This window comes from Brassica napus, chromosome C5 (genome assembly GCF_020379485.1).
Source record: "Brassica napus cultivar Da-Ae chromosome C5, Da-Ae, whole genome shotgun sequence".
Classification (NCBI taxonomy): domain Eukaryota; kingdom Viridiplantae; phylum Streptophyta; class Magnoliopsida; order Brassicales; family Brassicaceae; genus Brassica; species Brassica napus.
The window spans coordinates 52610747-52630447 of NC_063448.1; the positions used below are offsets into that span (position 1 = coordinate 52610747).

General features: G+C 35.3%; 3 protein-coding genes and 1 long non-coding RNA gene across 7 annotated transcripts; 3 read left to right on the top strand and 1 right to left on the bottom strand.

The window, feature by feature from the left end:
* Window positions 1-1054: 1054 nt before the first annotated feature.
* On the top strand, window positions 1055-6576 carry LOC125587926. The gene is made up of 2 exons (XR_007324328.1): window positions 1055-5180; window positions 5503-6576. It is a non-coding gene; the product is annotated as an uncharacterized LOC125587926 (long non-coding RNA).
* Window positions 6516-8947, bottom strand: LOC111206598 (isocitrate dehydrogenase [NAD] catalytic subunit 6, mitochondrial). The gene is made up of 7 exons (XM_022703869.2): window positions 8518-8947; window positions 8072-8392; window positions 7844-8005; window positions 7619-7693; window positions 7421-7530; window positions 7257-7329; window positions 6516-6887 (listed from the first exon to the last, which is right to left on the bottom strand). Exons 1-7 carry the CDS (start codon window positions 8677-8679, stop codon window positions 6696-6698), a joined length of 1095 nt encoding a protein of 364 aa, XP_022559590.1. The 5' UTR covers window positions 8680-8947; the 3' UTR covers window positions 6516-6695.
* Window positions 8944-11178, top strand: LOC106452767 (coatomer subunit zeta-3). Of its 4 annotated transcripts, none has more exons than XM_013894940.3 (7): window positions 8944-9078; window positions 9638-9677; window positions 9946-10105; window positions 10221-10368; window positions 10464-10541; window positions 10695-10779; window positions 10907-11178. In XM_013894940.3, exons 2-7 carry the CDS (start codon window positions 9663-9665, stop codon window positions 10964-10966), a joined length of 546 nt encoding a protein of 181 aa, XP_013750394.1. In that variant the 5' UTR covers window positions 8944-9078; window positions 9638-9662; the 3' UTR covers window positions 10967-11178. The 4 variants fall into 4 exon arrangements, with proteins under 4 accessions (XP_013750394.1, XP_022558406.1, XP_013750395.1 ...); XM_022702685.2 differs by having other exon boundaries at window positions 9078-9480; XM_013894941.3 differs by lacking the exon at window positions 8944-9078 and adding an exon at window positions 9079-9294.
* Window positions 11179-11632: 454 nt separating this feature from the next.
* On the top strand, window positions 11633-14339 carry LOC111206223 (serine/threonine-protein kinase-like protein CCR1). The gene has a single exon (XM_022702650.2). The coding sequence runs from the start codon at window positions 11873-11875 to the stop codon at window positions 14165-14167; it is 2295 nt and encodes a 764-aa protein (XP_022558371.2). The 5' UTR covers window positions 11633-11872; the 3' UTR covers window positions 14168-14339.
* The last annotated feature ends 5362 nt before the right edge of the window (window positions 14340-19701 follow it).

The window sequence follows — 19701 nt, forward strand, 5'->3', positions numbered from 1 at the left end:
ATCATTCCTTTTCTCTTCCTTTCTTTTCCTGTCACTCTCTATCCTCTTACTACACATAATATTTTCTCCAACAGATCATTCATCAAATTAACCCTAACTACTTAACATCAGTTATGACTTATAATTTGTTACTATCTTTTGTAAATTTATTATTTAAAAGATAATTACCTAATTAGTTTTTTGGCTTCATTAGTAACCCATTACAAAGTAGGGTTGCTGGAATCTGAATCTTTTCTTTATCTGCAAGTTGATACTCGTCTGTACTAGTGTATTTATCACATAGATTAATGATTCATTATAAGCAACAAAAATGTTAGTTATAACAAAAAGTTATGCAAAATGTGATATGAAAACAAGACAGCTATGTTTTTAAAATAACATAAATTAAACTAAAACACAAAGAAAAAAATATAATAAGATTGATCTTTTGCCATCATAGTAGATTGATCTTTTGCCATCATAGTGATGATTAATAACATAATTAGTTAGAAGAAAAACAATAATCAAATACATATGTAACTACACCAAGCCAAAAAAAGTTTGTAGATAGAACGAAATAATAAGGTGTAAAATGTAAGGCATTGGATGCATTTGACCTAGTATTTAAAAACATGTCCATAAATGTTAACGTGACAATTTCATTTCAAATAATTTTTGGTATCCTTCCGATGTGAATGTTGTCAACTATTGAACTTTATTTCATGTTGAAGACATGAAAAAGTATAACCGTGAGATATACAATATAACCATGTTAAAGCATGTAAATTGTGTGTTTGATGTTTGATTTACATATTTTCTTAAAGAAGCAAAAACAAATATGATCCATCTGAAAAAGTGTTACAACTGAACCTTTTTTTTTCCTTCCAACCTCCAAAATTATTATTCTAGTCGTCTGATATTGATATGCTGATGTATGCTTTGATTTGGTGATACATTAAGTGGTAGAAATTTGACTGATACATTTAGAACCATCCAAAGTGAATGATCGGCCTTGTGTGACAGTGTGAGTGACTGAGTGTGTTTACCGTTTAGTATATTCGTAGATTTATGAATAGTCGTTTACATTTCTTTTGTTCTTTTTTTTTCCTTTGCTAACTATTTCTTTTGTTCTTAGTCGTAGAAGTTTTAAGGGACATAATAAATGTACTAATCTTAAGACTTTAAGAGAAAACAAAAAGAACAAAACAAAAGAAAAATAATATAGTTGGACTTGGAAGTAGGGGACCATAGAATGATGTGGTCAATTGTTATAACACTCTTTATGAGTCCAGGAAAAAACGTGCTTCCCCTATATCCATAGATGTGTAGGTTATATATTACAGTAAATAATTACCCATATATACTTTTGATATATTTAAACGTAATTTTCCGACTATTAAGATATTTTTTTTTGTCAAAGCTGTTAGAGCATGTTTATTGAAGCAACCCCTAAATAGATTCTTAGTGAATATTTAAGTATTAAAATTAAGCTGAGAACTTTTGTTAAGAAACAACTAATTTTAGTGCTACAATGCTAGTTTTTTAATTAAGGGTTCTTAAAAAAAATTATTAAACATTGTTTACACCTAGTGTTGTTAGATGTGAATTAGCTCAAGAAGGTCATATGTTTTCTTCTTGTCTCAACACCTTGTTCTGTAAATGTCCTAAGCACTTTTTTTCAATTGTAGTGTACAAAGTATCGAAATTGAGGAGATTTCAGAGAGTGGAAGTATCTATGTTCAGTCAGATGGAGAACATCTTGGATTCCTACCTAGAAAGTTTCAGGTTTTACCAGGTGCCATCGACATGATGATCAGCTGATTCAAAACCAGACATACCAAGAAAATGTAGAAGAAGAAGAGACATCACATTCAACTTTTGTTTGGTATGTACTCTGTACTATGTAGAGATTCTTCTTTTCTTTTATCTTAGATTTGATTCATTGTTTTAATACGAATCAGATATGTGATCGTGTTGTGTTCTGTTGGTACTTTTGTGTGGTCACCATTAACCAAAACAACACACACAAATATACTTATTAAAATAAACTCGTCGTGTCCCATAATCAATCACATTTGAAGCCAAACAATGGTATCTTCACTTTCCTTTCATTCCATGCCAGCGTCAGCCCCATCTACTCCGGAGATGCTGTCCGTTCAACCTTCCGCCGTAATCACCGCCAATTTTTCTCAACTGGAGTGAGTTGCAGAGGACTCAGACAAGTAAAGGATGTGAGCTGGAGAATGTTCTACTCTAAATCGCTTGGTACAGTTCAGAGCTGCTCGGAATCGCTGCCTCCGCTTTCAGACCTCTGGCGCCTCTTCCTCCTTCTAATACTACGACTGATCAGGACTTTGAGATTCCGGTTGATTATTCAGGACGAAAGCCACAGACGAGATTCTTCAACGAGAAAGATCGAGGAGAGCACCGAGTTCTTCGTCGACTTCAACTTTTCTTCTCCTCTCAATATCACAAAACCAATACCCTAACTACACGTGTATAACAAGAGTCGCTTCTTCCACGCCTTAGACACCTCGATAAACATGCTCTTAAGATACTATAGAATTCAGATCTTCCACACAAAAGATACCAGAAGAAATAGATATAATAATCTATGTATTGTTTACCGATACGATATTGAATGATTGTTCCCTTCTTTAGTGCCTTATATTTTAGGGATATTTTCAAAACTGTGAGTTACTTTTGAGTTCCAAAAGCATAGATCATTATGTTCTTTTGCTTTCTTTCTTTCTTTTCAAATGGTGTTTGTTTGTGCTCGATCGACCATGCCTTACTATGCTAACATCAATGAGCTACCTGCCACAAACAACAAAGATCAATATTCAATAAGTCTTAGATGAATTTCTATGCAAAAAATATGTATCAACAACTATTTAGTGATTAGATTATTTTCTTTGTCAAACCAAATGAAATATCTTTCTATTGATCTGTCAAGTCCGTATTATGTGTATGTTAAACTTTTTGTTAGCCTTTTGTTAAATGTGTGAGTGACTCGAGTGATGGAGATGATAGTGACTCCGATGACAAGAACAAAAAGAAAAGTGGCTGAGAAAATCCGAAGGTGAATGTTGTCGAGGTTAAGAGTTCATTATGCATTTTTCTTTTCTTTTCTTTGTGTGTTTTTTGCTTTTTCAAATTCCCTAAAGCTTCCTTAGAAGCTACAAATGCTTGATTTGGTGTGGTTTAATAGAAGTTTTTTTAATTCCCTAAAGCTTTTTAAAAGCTAATGATGTAGTGAATCTTAGTCCTCGACAAATTAATATTAAAATGTTTTGTGGGGTTTCCTTAGAAGTTACACGCGTAAATTACATGCATGCATAATATTGATAACATTAAAAGTAACATAATGTATTATAAAACTATTAAATGACTAGTTTGCATGAAAAACAATATATAAAATACAAATATTTATAGGCTAAAATTTCATATAAATGGCATAAAACATATCACATATACATAATAAAGTAAAATTAGTATAATAATAAACAAGCTATGAGAAATCTAGCTAATTTAATCAAGTTATTTGATTAAACCAATTAGTAATGCAATTTAATAGTTAAAAGAAGTGTGTTGACCAAAAAAAAATAATTAAAATTGAAAGTGTCAATGGAAATTTGGTGAATGGCAAAAAATGAAATAAAAGAGATTATGTGTAACCGTTGTACAGTTCTTTTTTCTTTCTTTTATATGTTCTTCTTTTAAATTCCTTAAAGCTTCCTTAGAAGCTACCGTGTTTTGGTGTTCATTAGTGCAAGTTTCTGATGTTGTTGTTTTTAGTTTAAATTCCATAAAGCTTCCTTAGAAGCTACTGTGTTTTGGTGTTAATTACTGCAATTTTTATGTTGTTGGTTATGGTTAAAATTTCCTAAAGCTTCTTTAGAAGCTACTGATACAATGAATGAATCTTTAATCCATGACAAATTTAATATTAAAATGTTCTCTGAAATATGAATTTCTTATCATGGTGATGCAAAGATTACAAACATTAGGTAATACTACAAAAGTAAGAAGAGTTAGTTTAACTTATAATTATTGATGAACTTTTAGTCCTCAACAATTTTCGTTTTGAAATGAAGTGTAAATAAGAATTCTTATCAACATACTATGATGGAAAAGTTACAAATGTTAAGTACCATTACAAAAGAGATTTAGCCCAACCTACAAAAGAGACTATTTATAATTTCATTTCTTTTCAATTTCGTTCTTATCTTCTCTTCCATAAATCAAAAGTTTCTAAAGATTGTTGGCTCCTGAGTAGCTTACATAACCTGGAATCATTTACATGGTGATGATGACGGAAAAATGGGAGGAGATTGTTGCTACTTTGCTTGCTTTAGTAACGTTTATGTTATAAAATTCCAGTGTGTTTGGTTTGTATATATAGACACTAGTTTTTCTCTCAGTCCATGTAATAGTTGTTATTATCTATCCACACTAAAACAATGTCATCGCATTTACATTGAGTTGGCACATGACTAAGGTTTTAAACAGAAAAATTATTAGATGGTTTTCATAAGACTGGTATAGTGACACCAAGTACATATATTTATGATCGATCATACATGTAATCGCAATTCAATAAATCTCAAACAACGAAGGGTGGGGAAGATATTTTTGTGCTCTTGAACCCATCATGTAACTTTTGGAAGAAAGATATACATATCATCACTTTGTGTTCGAGCATTTGCTACTGGAAAAAGACTGAAAATTGCATTCTTGCGGAGATTTAGTAAGAAACTTTAACTCACCATTAACAACCTGATTAATTAACCATATTTCATAATCAATTATTTTCAGTACAACCAACATAAATATTTTTTGTTAAAATAAAAAAGTGCAAATCAACAAAAGAAGCAATAATAAGAACAAAAAGCAAAATCCAACTATTTCAATTTTGGATAACCAAAAAAAACGTAAACTCTCTCTCAAAAAAGGCGATGCAGACGGTGATTTAGGGTTTTCGATGGTTTCTCGTCAATGGGATCCGGGCATTATCATAGGGATTTCGATCGCTGCAGACAGTTATCATGGTGATTCGAAATATGGCTCTCTTTCGAGGTTTTTGGGGTTCGATCTAGGCATCAACAGAGGGATCTTTGGAGGAATAAGGAAAGTTACGATTAGGCTCTACTAGAATTCGATTTCGAATGTAATCAATGTCGAATCACGAATATACGAAGGTAGTATCTCTGGAATCGAAGTTTCAATGGTTCTTTTCTTTATCATTGAGATTCAGAGACACAATCAAAGATTGGGTTTTCTTGGGGTTTGGAAATTACGGTATCTGGGCATATTGGAATGGCGACGTAATCTTGGGATTTAGATCGAAAGTATCAATCTGCTGAGATATCGTTTTATGTGGGAACATTTTTTGGGTGAAAAAAGGAAAAATGGTGTCAATATAAAAGGATGTTAGGATCGACTCTCTTTTGTATCATTCTTACAAGCGTTTCATCTTCTACTTTCAATATATCGGTTCTTACATCGTTTACTATGACACAGAGCCAGTTGTTAAGCCATGGAGAGGAAACGAAGAGCGGTGAGAGTTCCCGGAAGAGACTGAAGATCTCGGTGGCGCATTTCGACAATTCCGCGCTAATCAAAACCTATTCCAAAACTCTGATTGGGAGGTGTATGAACCCGGAGGAGCAAGACATGAAGGCGTTGTTCTTAAACCTTCCAAAGATCTGGAAGCTGGAGGAACGGGTTACTAGTACTGACTTGGGATTTGGTAAATTCCAATTTGATTTCAAAACGGAGGAAGACATTGACGGGTTGTTGAAGCTGCAGCCTTTCCACTTCGACTATTGGATGCTCTCCTTGGCACGGTGGCAACCAAAGCAGTCGAAGCTCTTTCCTTCTGATATAACGTTTTGGATTCGTATCATCGGAATTCCGCTGGAGTTCAGGACGGTTCCCACTTTTGAAAGTATTGGGAACGCTACTGGAAGAACAGTGGCAGTGGATTTGGTTCATATGTGAATCCAGGTTGTGATTGATGCGTTCCAAGAGCTATGCTTCGAAACTACTGTGGATTTCAAAGGAGGGGAGTTTTATGATGGTGAGGAGGTGGCGATTTCTTTGCGATATGAAAAACTCTTTGGTTATTGCCAGCTTTGTTCTAGCCTTTGTCATAAGGAAGAGAAGTGTCCGCTAGAGAAGAAGAATACAAAGGCTAGTCTGGAGAGAAGGCGGGAGATCAGAGAAGGCAATGGGGGATGGTCAGATGGGGTAAGACACGACGACAGAGCTAGGAGTTACAAAGGCGTGGTCATCAATGGTAATGCGAGTCAACAGAACAAAGAACGAGATGGGCGGGACTGTTATGGGAAGGGCAAAGGGAAGATGAGTGAAGCACAAGACTCTAAATGGGTAAAGGAGAAAGGACACAGAAGATATCCTAATTATGGATTCTTCAAAACATTTTGATGGATTCTTCAAACATCTCTATCGTTCCTGTGTTATGAAATGTTGCCCCTTAAGGCAGAAGAAAATAGCTGTGCAAGAACTCAAAATGTAAAACAAAATATAAAAAAAAATCATGAGAAAAGCCAATGGCGGCTTTGTTTCTTCTCATAGGAAGACTGATTAAAAGGAGAGGGAAAAAACGTGTAAGAAACAACAAGAATTTCTGGAGGATAAATCCTCAAGGAAAGGTCCAATGGCGAATGAATAAGTAGAGAAAGAATGGGTGTTTAGAGATGATCACAGATGGCTTTTGTGAACTCTGTTGTGGTTGAGGTACCTCCGAGATCAGCGGTTCTATACTTCCCCTCCGCTATTGTGTTGATGATGGCGCTATGAATTTGCTCTGCTTGTTTGTTGAGCTTGAGATGCCGCAACATCATCACTCCACTCAGAAGCAAAGCTGTCGGGTTCGCCAAGTTCTATACAACACCACCAAAGAAGAGCAAAACATTTAAGATCATAAGCTAAGATTTTAATCAGCATTAGGCTGATAATATCTAAACTCATTGTGCAGATTAGACTCATTCACCATCACCATAGTCATAGTTTGGGAAGTTATTACAAGCGCGATGATCCAACAAGACCTGTTCCACAATAGGAACTAGACCAAGATCCAGTCTACATTGAAACTCTATAAGCATCTAAATATTCTACAAGATGAATAATCTTTTCTCAGAAGCAGCTTATTATCATACTAGGTTTTAGAGTAACAGTCAGATTTGAGTCACTTCAATTAGAAATTTAGAATGATGATAACATCTGAGAATGATGCTGGTTAGAGGACTAACCTTTCCAGCAATATCTGGTGCAGACCCGTGCACAGCTTCAGCAAGGGCAATACCATCCTCCCCGATATTACAACTGCATCAAAACATAATCAGAGCTTAATAAAAATTGCCTCATCATCTATGCTTAAATAATGTATTCTGTGAGATGAAAGAACAAACGTTACCTTGGAGTCAGTCCTAGTCCCCCAACTAGTCCAGCACACAAATCGCTTATAATATCTCCATAGAGATTTGGCATCACCAAGACATCAAAAAGTGTTGGATTTTTCACAAGCTGGCGCCATATTAAGAAATATCAATCAATTGACCTTTACACAATTCAGAACAAATTGTAAGAAAAGAACATGTTGTATGTAGCTTACCATCATACAGCAGTTGTCAATAACAACCTTCTCGTATTCTATCTCAGGATACTTCTCAGCTACCTCATCACAGCACTGAAAACACAAGAAGCAAACCATTCCCTTGTTACACAACAAAGATTTGAAAGAAGAATCCAACAAGAAACTCAAAACAAAAATCAATTTGTTCCTCAAAATGAGAAGTGTTAATGAATGTTCTCATCTGGAAGTCTAAAATGAGCAGACCTGAAGGAAAAGACCATCAGTTTTCCGCATAATATTGGCTTTATGAATAGCAGAAACTTTCTTCCTTCCGTGAGTCTTAGCATAGAGAAAAGCATATTCCGCAACTCTCATACTCGCCTTACGTGTAATAATCTTAATACTCTCCACCACACCCTTAACCACCTTAACAAAATCAAACGACAAATAATCAGCAAGGTTCTTAACAAGGCTACTAAAAAATAGACTAACCTGATGCTCAAGCCCACTGTACTCTCCTTCAGTGTTCTCACGAATAGTAATAAGATCAACGTCATCATAACGGGTCTTGTACCCAGGGAGGCTGTAACAAGGCCTAACATTAGCATAGAGATTCAGCTCTTTCCTAAGAGTAAGGTTCAAGGAACGGTGACCCTTCCCAATGGGAGTAGCCATAGGTCCTTTTAAGCCAACCTTGTTATCAAGCACGGACTGAAGACTCTCCCGCGTCAAGAAACTATTGGTTCTCGGATCCACTTCAGTACTAACGTAATGCTCGTCCCAATCAATTGCCACGTCAGCGGCGGTAAACACCTGGAATCACCATAAAGGAGCAAACTTTATTAATGTAATGTAGCTCGGTGATAAAAAAAACGCGATCAAACGAGTGAATCGTGTAACTTAAGGACGAACCCACGATGGGGATTTGAAAAAGGTACCTGTTTGACGGATTCGGCGATCTCGGGACCGATCCCGTCGCCGGGGAAGAGGGTTGCTTTGATCGGAGTGGTGGAGGAGGAGAAGGCTCGAGAAGCGGAAATGAGCGCTGAGGAGGAAGACGTTGGAGTGCCGAGAAGCCGTCTAGCGAGAAATGCTGCCATGGTGAGAGAGGAAGAGAGACAAGAGGAGACTTTTGTGCTGCGTTGAATTTCAAAAGTTGTATTTATACTCCGGCGAGGAGAGGAGAGAAGAGAATGTTTCTTTTAACGCCTTGTAGTTTTTTAAGAAAGTCAACTGAATTAAAAAACGGCATAAAGTAACTGTCTAACACTAGCAAACGGCATGAAGTGTAGTATCGAACCCGGTCAGATGAAATCCCAGTGGAAAAAATCAACTTTATTAAGAACGGCATAAAGTAAGTGTCCAGAAATAGCAAACGGCAAGCAGCCTAGTCTCGAACCAATCCGGTTATCTGAATTTTAATAACCGGCCATATAACAGAACAAAGTAAAAGAGTATCCATCATTCAAAGGGAACCAATCATCTGCTCTCTCAAAAAGGTATTTCGATTTCTTGTGTTTTAGCTCTTATTAGATCCTGCGCTTTCGATACTTGAATCTTGATTCCTGAATATCCGTTCCTAAATCCCTCCATTGCTTCTTCTCCGATCTTGTATTCCGTTGCTCTTTTGTGTGTTGTTCACTCTCACTCTTTGATCACGATTTTTCGTTCTCAGATCTTCAATCGTACTTCAACATTTTGTTATTGCGACCAATGTAATTTTGCTTGGGCTATTACTACATTGTGGAGATCTGTGCTGTGTTGTGTGATTTTCTCCCACGAAATTAGTTTTTTTTTTTTTTTTTTCGTCATTTGTGTGGGTGGAGCTTTTGCTTAGTGATTGTATCTATCGATCCATTTGTGATTCTTAGTCTTTCTAATCAATCATGTGTGGGCCCTCTGTAAGCGTTTCGCCCTGCTGCTTAGCTATATATTATATAGAAAAAATGTCGCATTGTTGTTTGTTGTGTACACAAACGTTGTGAAATAGATGAGCTTTGGGGGGATTTAATTGGTTTAGTGTTACAGCTGAAAATATTTGGTTTTTTGTGTTTGTAGTGGCGATATCTCAAGTCTAACAACAATGTCAGGGACTCATGTAAGTTCATATCTCATTGAATATTCTTAGCATATGATTACATCTTCCTAAAGCCGCCATCTTTATCATCATCTGTTGATGTACTTATGTGTATCATGTCGCGATATGTTCTTAGCATATGTCGCTTCTTGTTGAGTTGTAGATGCTCGGTATCTGATCTAAGGTTTTATGAGTTTAAACCCTGCGCATGATCTTTTTTTTGGATTCCATTGCTTCATTTCTCCCCCTGAAACTTGACATAGTGACGGTCCATTTTTACGATGAATAGGATTCATGTCCTTTGGTAAAGAACATTCTTCTTCTGGACTCTGAAGGGAAGCGTGTGGCTGTCAAGTATTACTCCGATGACTGGGCGACTAATGCTGCCAAGTTGAGTTTTGAGAAGTACGTATTCTCCAAGACCTCTAAGACCAATGCTCGCACAGAAGGTTAGACCACACACATGATTCATTTAAAACAATTTCTTTCATTGGCTGTGTACTTTGTATATACTATACAGTCTGTCTCAAATTGCTTATGTTTGGGTTTGACATTTATGTGCAGCTGAGATCACTTTGCTGGACAGTAATATTATTGTCTATAAGTTCGCCCAGGACCTTCACTTCTTTGTCACTGGAGGCGATGATGAAAACGAGCTCGTCTTGTCTTCGGTTCTTCAAGGCTTTTTCGATGCTGTTGCACTTCTTCTAAGGTATTTGCTCGACTTTACAGTCGAACATTGTCCCTTATTTATTGATCAACGATCTCAACAGTTAACCTTTTTCTGCTTCCCCTTTTCTGCACTAGGAACAATGTGGAAAAGATGGAAGCCCTTGAGAACTTGGATCTCATTTTTCTCTGCCTCGATGAAATGGTCGATCAGGGGTATGCAACTCTAATATCTTATCCTTACACTACTTTTATATGCGAGTCTTAAGCTTCTTAAAGATTTGCTGATGTTTTTTTTGACTTTTGTCCTATATATCTAAGCATTTAAAGCTATTGTGTTATTATGGGTTGTGGAATATATGTGTTCAGGGTGGTTCTTGAAACAGACCCAAACGTCATTGCGGGAAAAGTAGCAATGCAGAGCACAGAAGCTAGTGGTTCACTCTCTGAACAGGTGCTGACTATTACAGCTTCCTTTATAGTCTTTGATTTAGGATCAGTTTTTTTTTGTGGTTTGGCTGAACCTTAGAACGGGGCATTTCTAATGTGTTTTTTTTTTTTTTTACATTTTGGGATTGCAGACACTAACTCAAGCACTGGCAACAGCTCGGGAACATCTGGCAAGAAGTCTGCTTACATGAGAGTTTCCTCATATGCATAATACTGTTATGGGATTTGTCTCATTACGTGTGAAAGTCTTTTAATAATTCGAACACTTTGCTTACAGCATTTCTGCATACTTAACCTGAAGTTTGGGGTATTTGTTACATAGCTGTGTGTTCAATGCTGGAGCTTTTTTGAAGACTGGATATTGCAGAACAAGAATTTTATAAATCTTGATTCATATCTTTTATTGAACTTTTCTGGTAACGACAATTTGTAAAACAACGAACGCTTTAAAATAAGGTCAAATAGAGTCGACTAGAAGACAATAAGGTGGTTATTGCGTTTATCACTCCAAGGCAGATCATTTTGGCGTTATATGCACTAAAGACGCCGAACACATCACCTACTCAATAATTTAACATTTCAGTGGAAAATATTATTCAACTCAGTTTTATTTATATGTTTTTTTTTTTATATGTCTACTTTCGTAACCTACTATATTTCCCATTGTATGTAGTGAATCAGACAATGACGGTGAGCTTACAAAAAAAACAAAAAAATGTTTAAAAGCTTCAAAAAAGTTGACATGGATTAGATCTTGCTGTCCCCTTCAAGACGCAATTCATTAGATTTTCTCTTTATTTGATTTTTCTTTTGTCCCACACTATTATGAACTTGTCTATCTTCTTTTGTGAAAATTTTACATGCATGAATGTGTAAATGGTTAAGTTACAGTTTATATTACAAGTCGGTCGTCAACGTAAGCTTACCATACAAATATTCTAGAGATCCAAACGAATCCAATAAAAATATACATTACTTTTATTTATTTGTTATTTGCTCATCCATAAGGACGCCACCCACGTTCTCTGTTCCTCACCACTGTCAAAAATGTCAGCTTATGGCCACTCTTCTCCTTCAGTTCATGAACTTCTCCTCCAATGGAAACCCATCTCTTCCTCCTCGTTCTCTCACTCCTCCTATTCTTATCCAAACCCGGATCCGGATTCGGATCCCCCGGCCCCATCGCGGCCTCCTTAGGCGGCAACTCTGCTTTCTTCTGCGCCATCGACGCTAGCGGACGCCAAGAAGTTATCTGCTGGGGCAAAAACTACTCATCTCCTTCTTCTCCATCTTCCTCTTCTTCTTCAACTTCACAAACCTACAACATTCCTTCCATGGCCGTTCTCTCAGGCGGAGACGGTTTCCTCTGCGGTGTTCTGTCCAACACATCTCAACCCTTTTGTTTCAGTTCACTTGGATCTTCTTCCTCCTCGGGTACGGATCTTGTCCCTCTCTCTTACAGGACAAATGCTTACTCTCAGATCGCTGCTGGAAACAGACACGTCTGTGCAGTCAGAGGAGCTTACTATTCCGACCACGACTCTGGAACCGTAGACTGTTGGGAGATAACGAAAGCTGCGAATAACAGTTTTGTCGCTAAAGAGAGTTCTAACTTGTACGATCAGAACGTTAGTAACCTCGTCTTCAACAAGATTGTGTCTGGTGATGGGTTTAGCTGTGGTGTTGTCAGAGAAGGTGGGGTCCTCTGTTTCGGCCCAAAGTCTTCTACTTTAGGGCTTAACACAACAACTTCAGACAGCTTCGAGGTGTTATCCGCTGGGAAAAGTTCAGTATGTGCGATTCTAAACTCAACTCGTGAGATTAAATGTTGGGGAGACGAGGACTCTTTTGTTAATTCACCAGGTGATGAGTCTCGCTTCGTTGCGTTAGCATCTGGTCCTAACCATTACTGCGGGATCCGCGAAGATACTCACGAGGTTGAGTGTTGGGGCAACGCTAACTTCTCGCTGATACCTAAAGCTTCCGGCTTTAAGGCAATAGCTTCGTCTGATTCCATCGTCTGCGGTATAAGAGAAGAGGATCTCGTTCTCGACTGCTGGATGGTTAACGGGTCGTCGACGCTAGCGTACGATCCTCCTTTAGAGCTTTGCAGTCCAGGGGTATGTAGAGCTGGTCCTTGTGGGGATAAAGAGTTTGCTTTCAACGCAAGCATCCTCGGCGAGCCTGACCTAACGAGTTTATGCGTGAGGAAAGAGTTGTCGCTCTGTTCTCCTTGCGGATCGGATTGCTCTAACGGATTCTTCTTGTCGAGTTCGTGCACCGAGAACTCTGATCGGGTATGTACCTCGTGCTCGCTTTGTCAGAACAGTTCTTGTTCCGACATTTGTAAGCTTCACAACCACGATTCTTCTTCAGACAAACATTGGAATCAGCTAGCTCTCATCGTCGGCTCCTCCGCCTCGGCTCTGTTGATCATCATCATCTGTTGTTGCGTCGTGCCACGGTTTGTCACTAGTCCTAACAAAGAAGACGGTTTCAAATCTTGCATAGGAAAGACCGATCTAGAAACCGAGCCACTCGAAATGATCGCCCCTGCTCCATCGGTAACCCCTTTCGCGCAAGTGTTTAGGCTCTCCGAGCTTAAAGACGCGACCAACGGGTTCAAAGAGTTCAACGAGCTAGGCAGAGGAAGCTACGGGTTCGTCTACAAAGCCGTGTTATCCGACGGGAGACAAGTCGCGGTTAAAAGAGCTAACGCATCGACGATAATCCACACTAACGCTAGAGAGTTCGAAGCCGAGCTAGAGATTCTATGCAACATTAGGCATAGCAACATCGTGAATCTCATCGGCTACTCCACCGAGATGGGAGAGAGGCTTCTTGTCTACGAGTACATGCCTCACGGTACGCTTCACGACCATCTCCACGGCGGGTTTTCGCCGTTGAGTTGGGGGTTAAGGGTTCGCATCGCGTTGCAAACGGCGAAGGGTCTCGAATATCTTCACGTTGAAGCTGAGCCGAGGATTGTGCATGGAGATGTGAAGTCTTCGAACGTGCTTTTGGACTCCGAGTGGGCCGCGAGAGTTGCGGATTTTGGGCTTCTGACGTCGTCTAACGAGAGGAGTTTGGACGTCAAAGGAGATGTTTATGACTTTGGGGTTGTGTTGTTGGAGATTTTGACCGGGAGGAAGCGTTACGATAGGGATTGTGACCCTCCGGAGATAGTTGAATGGGCAGTTCCCGTGATCAGGGAAGGCAAAGCGGCGGTGGTTTTGGATAAGTATATTGCTTCGCCGAGAAATGTGGAGCCGTTGTTGAAACTCGCTGACGTGGCGGAGTTGTGTGTACGGGAGGATCCGAGTCAACGACCAAACACGTCGGAACTTGTGAACTTGTTGGATCAGTTGGCCAGAGATGGACTGCTCCTGTAGTTTTTGTTTTGTTTTTTGGTGTGTGTTATCTATACTTTTATTTCTGAATTTTAATTGTATAATCAAATATTTATACACAATTTGTGAAAATAATTATTCAACTAGAGAATAGTGTTTGAAAAAAAAAACTAGAGAATAGTGTTGTGGAAATAATTATTTTAAATACACTGTACATCAGATGTTGTGGATTTTTGGAATCTCAGCTTTTCTCACTTTACAGAATCACAGCTTGTTGTTGTTCTAAAGCTTTCTGAATGGATTGCAAATTATATAAAAACATTAGACTTGCAATTAAAATAAAAATGAAGAAGATATTAAATGAATAGATAGTTTAAAACAAGGACTGAGAAATTTCAGGCACTGATAGAATCAGCATATAGGAATGGGTGTGGCACGTGCCACATTCTATCTTCTATATATTTCTTATGTGTGCCAGAATGTCCAAAGAAAATTCTGTAGCTAATTAGGTTGTAAAGGTAAATGTCTGTCCCACCCATCCCAAGTTCAAAAACCATGTGTTTCAGTTCTCTTCTTTCAATTTATCTATATATTTTCTTTTGATTTTACTACCTAAAACCCATATTTGAAATTACGCTAGAAGTGAGTCAGGGGGCGGTCGGTGTGGGCCTAGCAAGTTGACATAAATTCGGGGATTAATCGGAGATTAGTTTTAAGTATTTTTCTTAATTTTCAAATAACTATATATATTATATATGCGTCTACAAGCGATAAACTGAAGAATTGACGTGGTCTGGTGGTTTCTGAAGTCAATAATAATGGAGATATCATGACTTTGAATCCACGTGAGCTCTTTTGTATTTTATTTTATTTTTTTCATTAATGGTAAAACTGTAAATATTTTGTCTTCTTCTTTTTAGGGTTTCACTTCCTCTGTAATGTTTTTACAGCGCCGCAAACCAAATTTCAGCGTAATCTTTCTTTTTTATTGTTGTTTTCTTGTCATTTATGAATCAAAGTTGAAGATCTGATACTTAACATCTAATTTTAAACATTTAAACACACTAAAACTCGAATTATCTTGATGAACCCAATTTTTTTCCCGAGTTTGACTAAATCGCTACGTTTGGTCACCGCCGAGCGCTCCAACGCCGTGTACTCGGCCGCTTTGCCAGCGCTTTTGAACATGGCCTAAAACTATTCTATTTATAACTGTTTCATTTTCTTTTTAAATATGATATATTTTAATTTTACCACAAACTTGATGTTACTTTTTAAATCCACCTTTAAAATATGACTATTTTCATAAATACTTTGAATTTGTGATGAAAAATGACTAAATTAATTTTCTTAAATCATTTATAAAAATTTATAAACACGGCCTTATCCCTTAAACAATAAACCTTAAACAATAATTTATAAAACAAAAGAGAGTTTAATATATATTAATATAAATGTAAAATATGGTTAGAAATTTTAAAACAACACTAAAAAGTTTAGCCTTCAGTACATAGAGCGTTTAACGTAAAATTTAATATTTTGTATGGGTTTATACATAGATTTTGAAAAAAAAAATCAAAAATATAACAATATTGTTCTCTTGTTTTAATGCATAGTTTCATCCTAAACTAACATATGATGATGATCAAAGAGGTTTGGAACCTTTGTTGTCTATGTTTCTCTAGAAAATAGCGATTTTATAATGGTTCTTCCACTGATTTAGAGATTATATGAAGTTTTACTAAATTAATTGATAAAAAATTAGAAAGATGCTCATGCACCATGAAAGAGAGTTTAAAATACATTAATACAAATTTAGAATGTGGTTAGAAATTTTAAAACAACACTTAAAATTATAGGCTTCAATATATAAAGTACTGACCAAAAACTCAATATTTTCGTAGGGGTTAACAGATAGATTTTGAGAAAAAATGTCAAAAATACGATAATATTGTTTTAATGCGAAGTTGCATCCTGCACTAACATATGATGATGTTTAAAGAGGTTTCGAGCCTTTGTTGTCTCTGTTTTTCAAGAAAATAACGATTTTATAGTGGTTATTCCACAGATTTAAGGAGTATTATAAAGTTTTATTACATTAATTGATAAAAAAAATTATAACGATTTTCATATACCATGAAAGAGAGTTTAACATACATTAATAAAAATGTAGAATGTGGTTAGAAATTTTAAAACAACACTAAAAAGTTTAGGCTTCAGTATATAGAGCGTTTAACGTAAAATTCAATATTTCGTATGGGTTTATACTAGGGGTGGGCACTTTACCCGATATCTGAAGCCGCATCCGAACCCGATCCGAAATATCCGAACCGAAATTCGAACCGAAGTAGCAAAATATCCGAACGGATATTGAATTAAGAGAGATTAGATATCCGAACCCGAACGGGTAATATCCAAACCCGAATGGATACCCGAAGATAACCGAACCTTATATTTCTAGTTTACATCTCTCATTTTATATAAAATATTTATATTGATACTACACATACTTTAAGTTCATATGATATACATACAATTACGGAGAAAATAATTTGCTATTCACTTGAAATGCATGTCAAACTTTTTATTTCAAGAATTAACAAAAAAATTACATCCAAAATTTAAAAACAATAACCAAATTAATGTCGTTTTTGTTTGAAAATGTTATGTCCAAATCTATTAATCATTCAATCTATTAAAAATAAAAAATTAGTTAAGTGAAAGTTATAAATTTAAATACAAGAAATTTGAGAAATGAAAATTTTAATATTTTTTTCAAAATCTAAATATCCGAATCCGATCCGAAATAACTGAATCCGAACTAAAAATACCCGAACCCGACCCGAAGTACAGAAATATCCGAACGGATTCTCCACCTCTATACCGAAATACCCGAAAATCCAAAATACCCGATCCAAACCCGAACGGGTTCCTGAACGCCCACCCCTAGTTTATACATAGATTTTGAAAAAATTCAAAAATATAACAATACTATTTTAATACATAGTTACATCCTAAACTAACATATGATAATGGCCAAAGAGGTTTAGAACCTTTATTGTCTATGTTTATCTAGAAAATAGCGATTTTATTATTCCACTAATTTAGAGATTATATGAAGTTTTACTAAATTAATTGATAAAATATTAGAATGATGCCCATGCACCATGAAAAAGAGTTTAAAATACATCAATACAAATGTAGAATGTGGTTAGAAATTTTAAAATAACACTTAAGATTATAGGCTTCAGTATATTAAACATTTACCAAAAACTCAATATTTTCGTAGGGGTTAACACAAAGATTTTGAGAAAATTTCAAAAATATGACAATATTTTTTTAATGCGTAGTTGCATCCTGCACTAATATATGATGATGTTCAAAGAGGTTTCGAGCCTTTGTTGTCTCCGTTTTTTAAAAAAATAGCGATTTTAAAGTGGTTATTCCACATATTTAGGGAATATTATGAAGTTCTATTACATTAATTGATAAAAAAAAATTATAACGATTCTCATATACCATCAAAGAGAGTTTAACATACATAAATACAAATGTAAAATGTGGTTAGAAATTTTAAAACAACACTAACAAGTTTAGGCTTCAGTATATAGAGCGTTTAAAGTAAAACTCAATATTTCGTATGGATACATAGATTTTGAAAAAATTCAAAAATATAACAATAATGTTTTAATGCAGAATTGCATCCTAAACTAATATATGATAATGGTCAAAGAGGTTTGGAACCTTTGTTGTATATGTTTCTCTTGAAAATATCGATTTTATAAAGGTTATTCCAATGATTTAAAGATTATATGATGTTTTAGTAAATTAATTGATAAAATATTAGAATGATGCTCATGCACCGAGAGTTTAAAATAATTTAATACAAATGTAGAATATGGTTAGAAATTTTAAAACAACACTTAATATTATAGGCTTCAGTATATAAAGCATTTACCAAAAACTCAATATTTTCGTAGGGGTTAACACAAAGATTTTGAGAAAATTTCAAAAATATGACAATATTTTTTTAATGCGTAGTTGCATCATGCACTAATATATGATGATGTTCAAAGAGGTTTCGCACCTTTGTTATCTCCGTTTTTCAGGAAAATAGCGATTTTATAATGGCTATTCCACATATTTAGGGAATATTATGAAGTTTTATTACATTAATTGATAAAAAAATTATGACGATTCTCATATACCATGAAAGAGAGTTTAAAATACATAAATACAAATGTAAAATGTGGTTAGAAATTTTAAAACAACACTAATAAGTTTAGGCTTCAGTATATAGAGCATTGAAAGTAAAACTCAATATTTCGTATGGGTTTATACATAGATTTTGAAAAAATTCAAAAATATAAAAATAATGTTTTAATGCAGATTTGCATCCTAAACTAACATATGATAATGGTCAAAGATGTTTGGAACCTTTGTTGTCTATGTTTCTCTTGAAAATATCGATTTTATAAAGGTTATTCCACTGATTTAGAGATTATATGAAGTTTTACTAAATTAATTGATAAAAAATTAGAATAATGCCCATGCACCATGAAAGAGAGTTTAAAATACATTAATACAAATGTAGAATGTGTTTAGAAATTTTAAAACAACACTTAAGATTATAGGCTTCAGTATATAAAGCATTTACCAAAAACTCAATATTTTCGTAGGGGTTAACACATAGATTTTGAGAAAATTTCAAAAATATGACAATATTTTTTTAGTGCGTAGTTGCATCTTGCACTAATATATGATGATGTTCAAAAAGGTTTCGAGCCTTTGTTGTCTCCGTTTTTCAAGAAAATAGCGATTTTATAGTGGTTATTCCACATATTTAGGGAATATTATGAAGTTTTATTACATTATTTGATAAAAAAATTATTACGATTCCCAAATACCGTGAAAGAGAGTTTAACATACATAAATACAAATGTAAAATGTGGTTAGAAATTTTAAAACAACACTAACAAGTTTAGGCTTCAGTATATAGAGCGTTTAAAGTAAAACTCAATATTTCGTATCGGTTTATACATAGATTTTGAAGAAAATTTAAAAATATAACAATAATGTTTTAATGCAGAGTTGCATCCTAAACTAACAGATGATAATCGTCATAGAGGTTTGGAACCTTTGTTGTCTATGTTTCTCTTGAAAATATCGATTTTATAATGGTTATTCCACTGATTTAGAGATTATACGAAGTTTTACTAAATTAATTGATAAAAATTTAGAAAGATGTCAATGCACCATGAAAGAGAGTTTAAAATTCATTAATACAAATGTAGAATGTGGTTAGAAATTTTAAAACAACACTTAAGATTATAGACTTCACTATATAAAGCATTTACCAAAAACTCAATATTTTCGTAGGGATTAACACATAGATTTTGAGAAAATTTCAAAAATATGACAATATTGTTTTAATGCATAGTTGCATCCTGCACTAAGATATGATGATGTTCAAAAAGGTTTGGAGCCTTTGTTGTCTCCGTTTTTTTTTAAAAAGCGACTTTATAGTGGTTATTCCACAAATTTAGGGAGTATTATGAAGTTTTATTAAATTAATT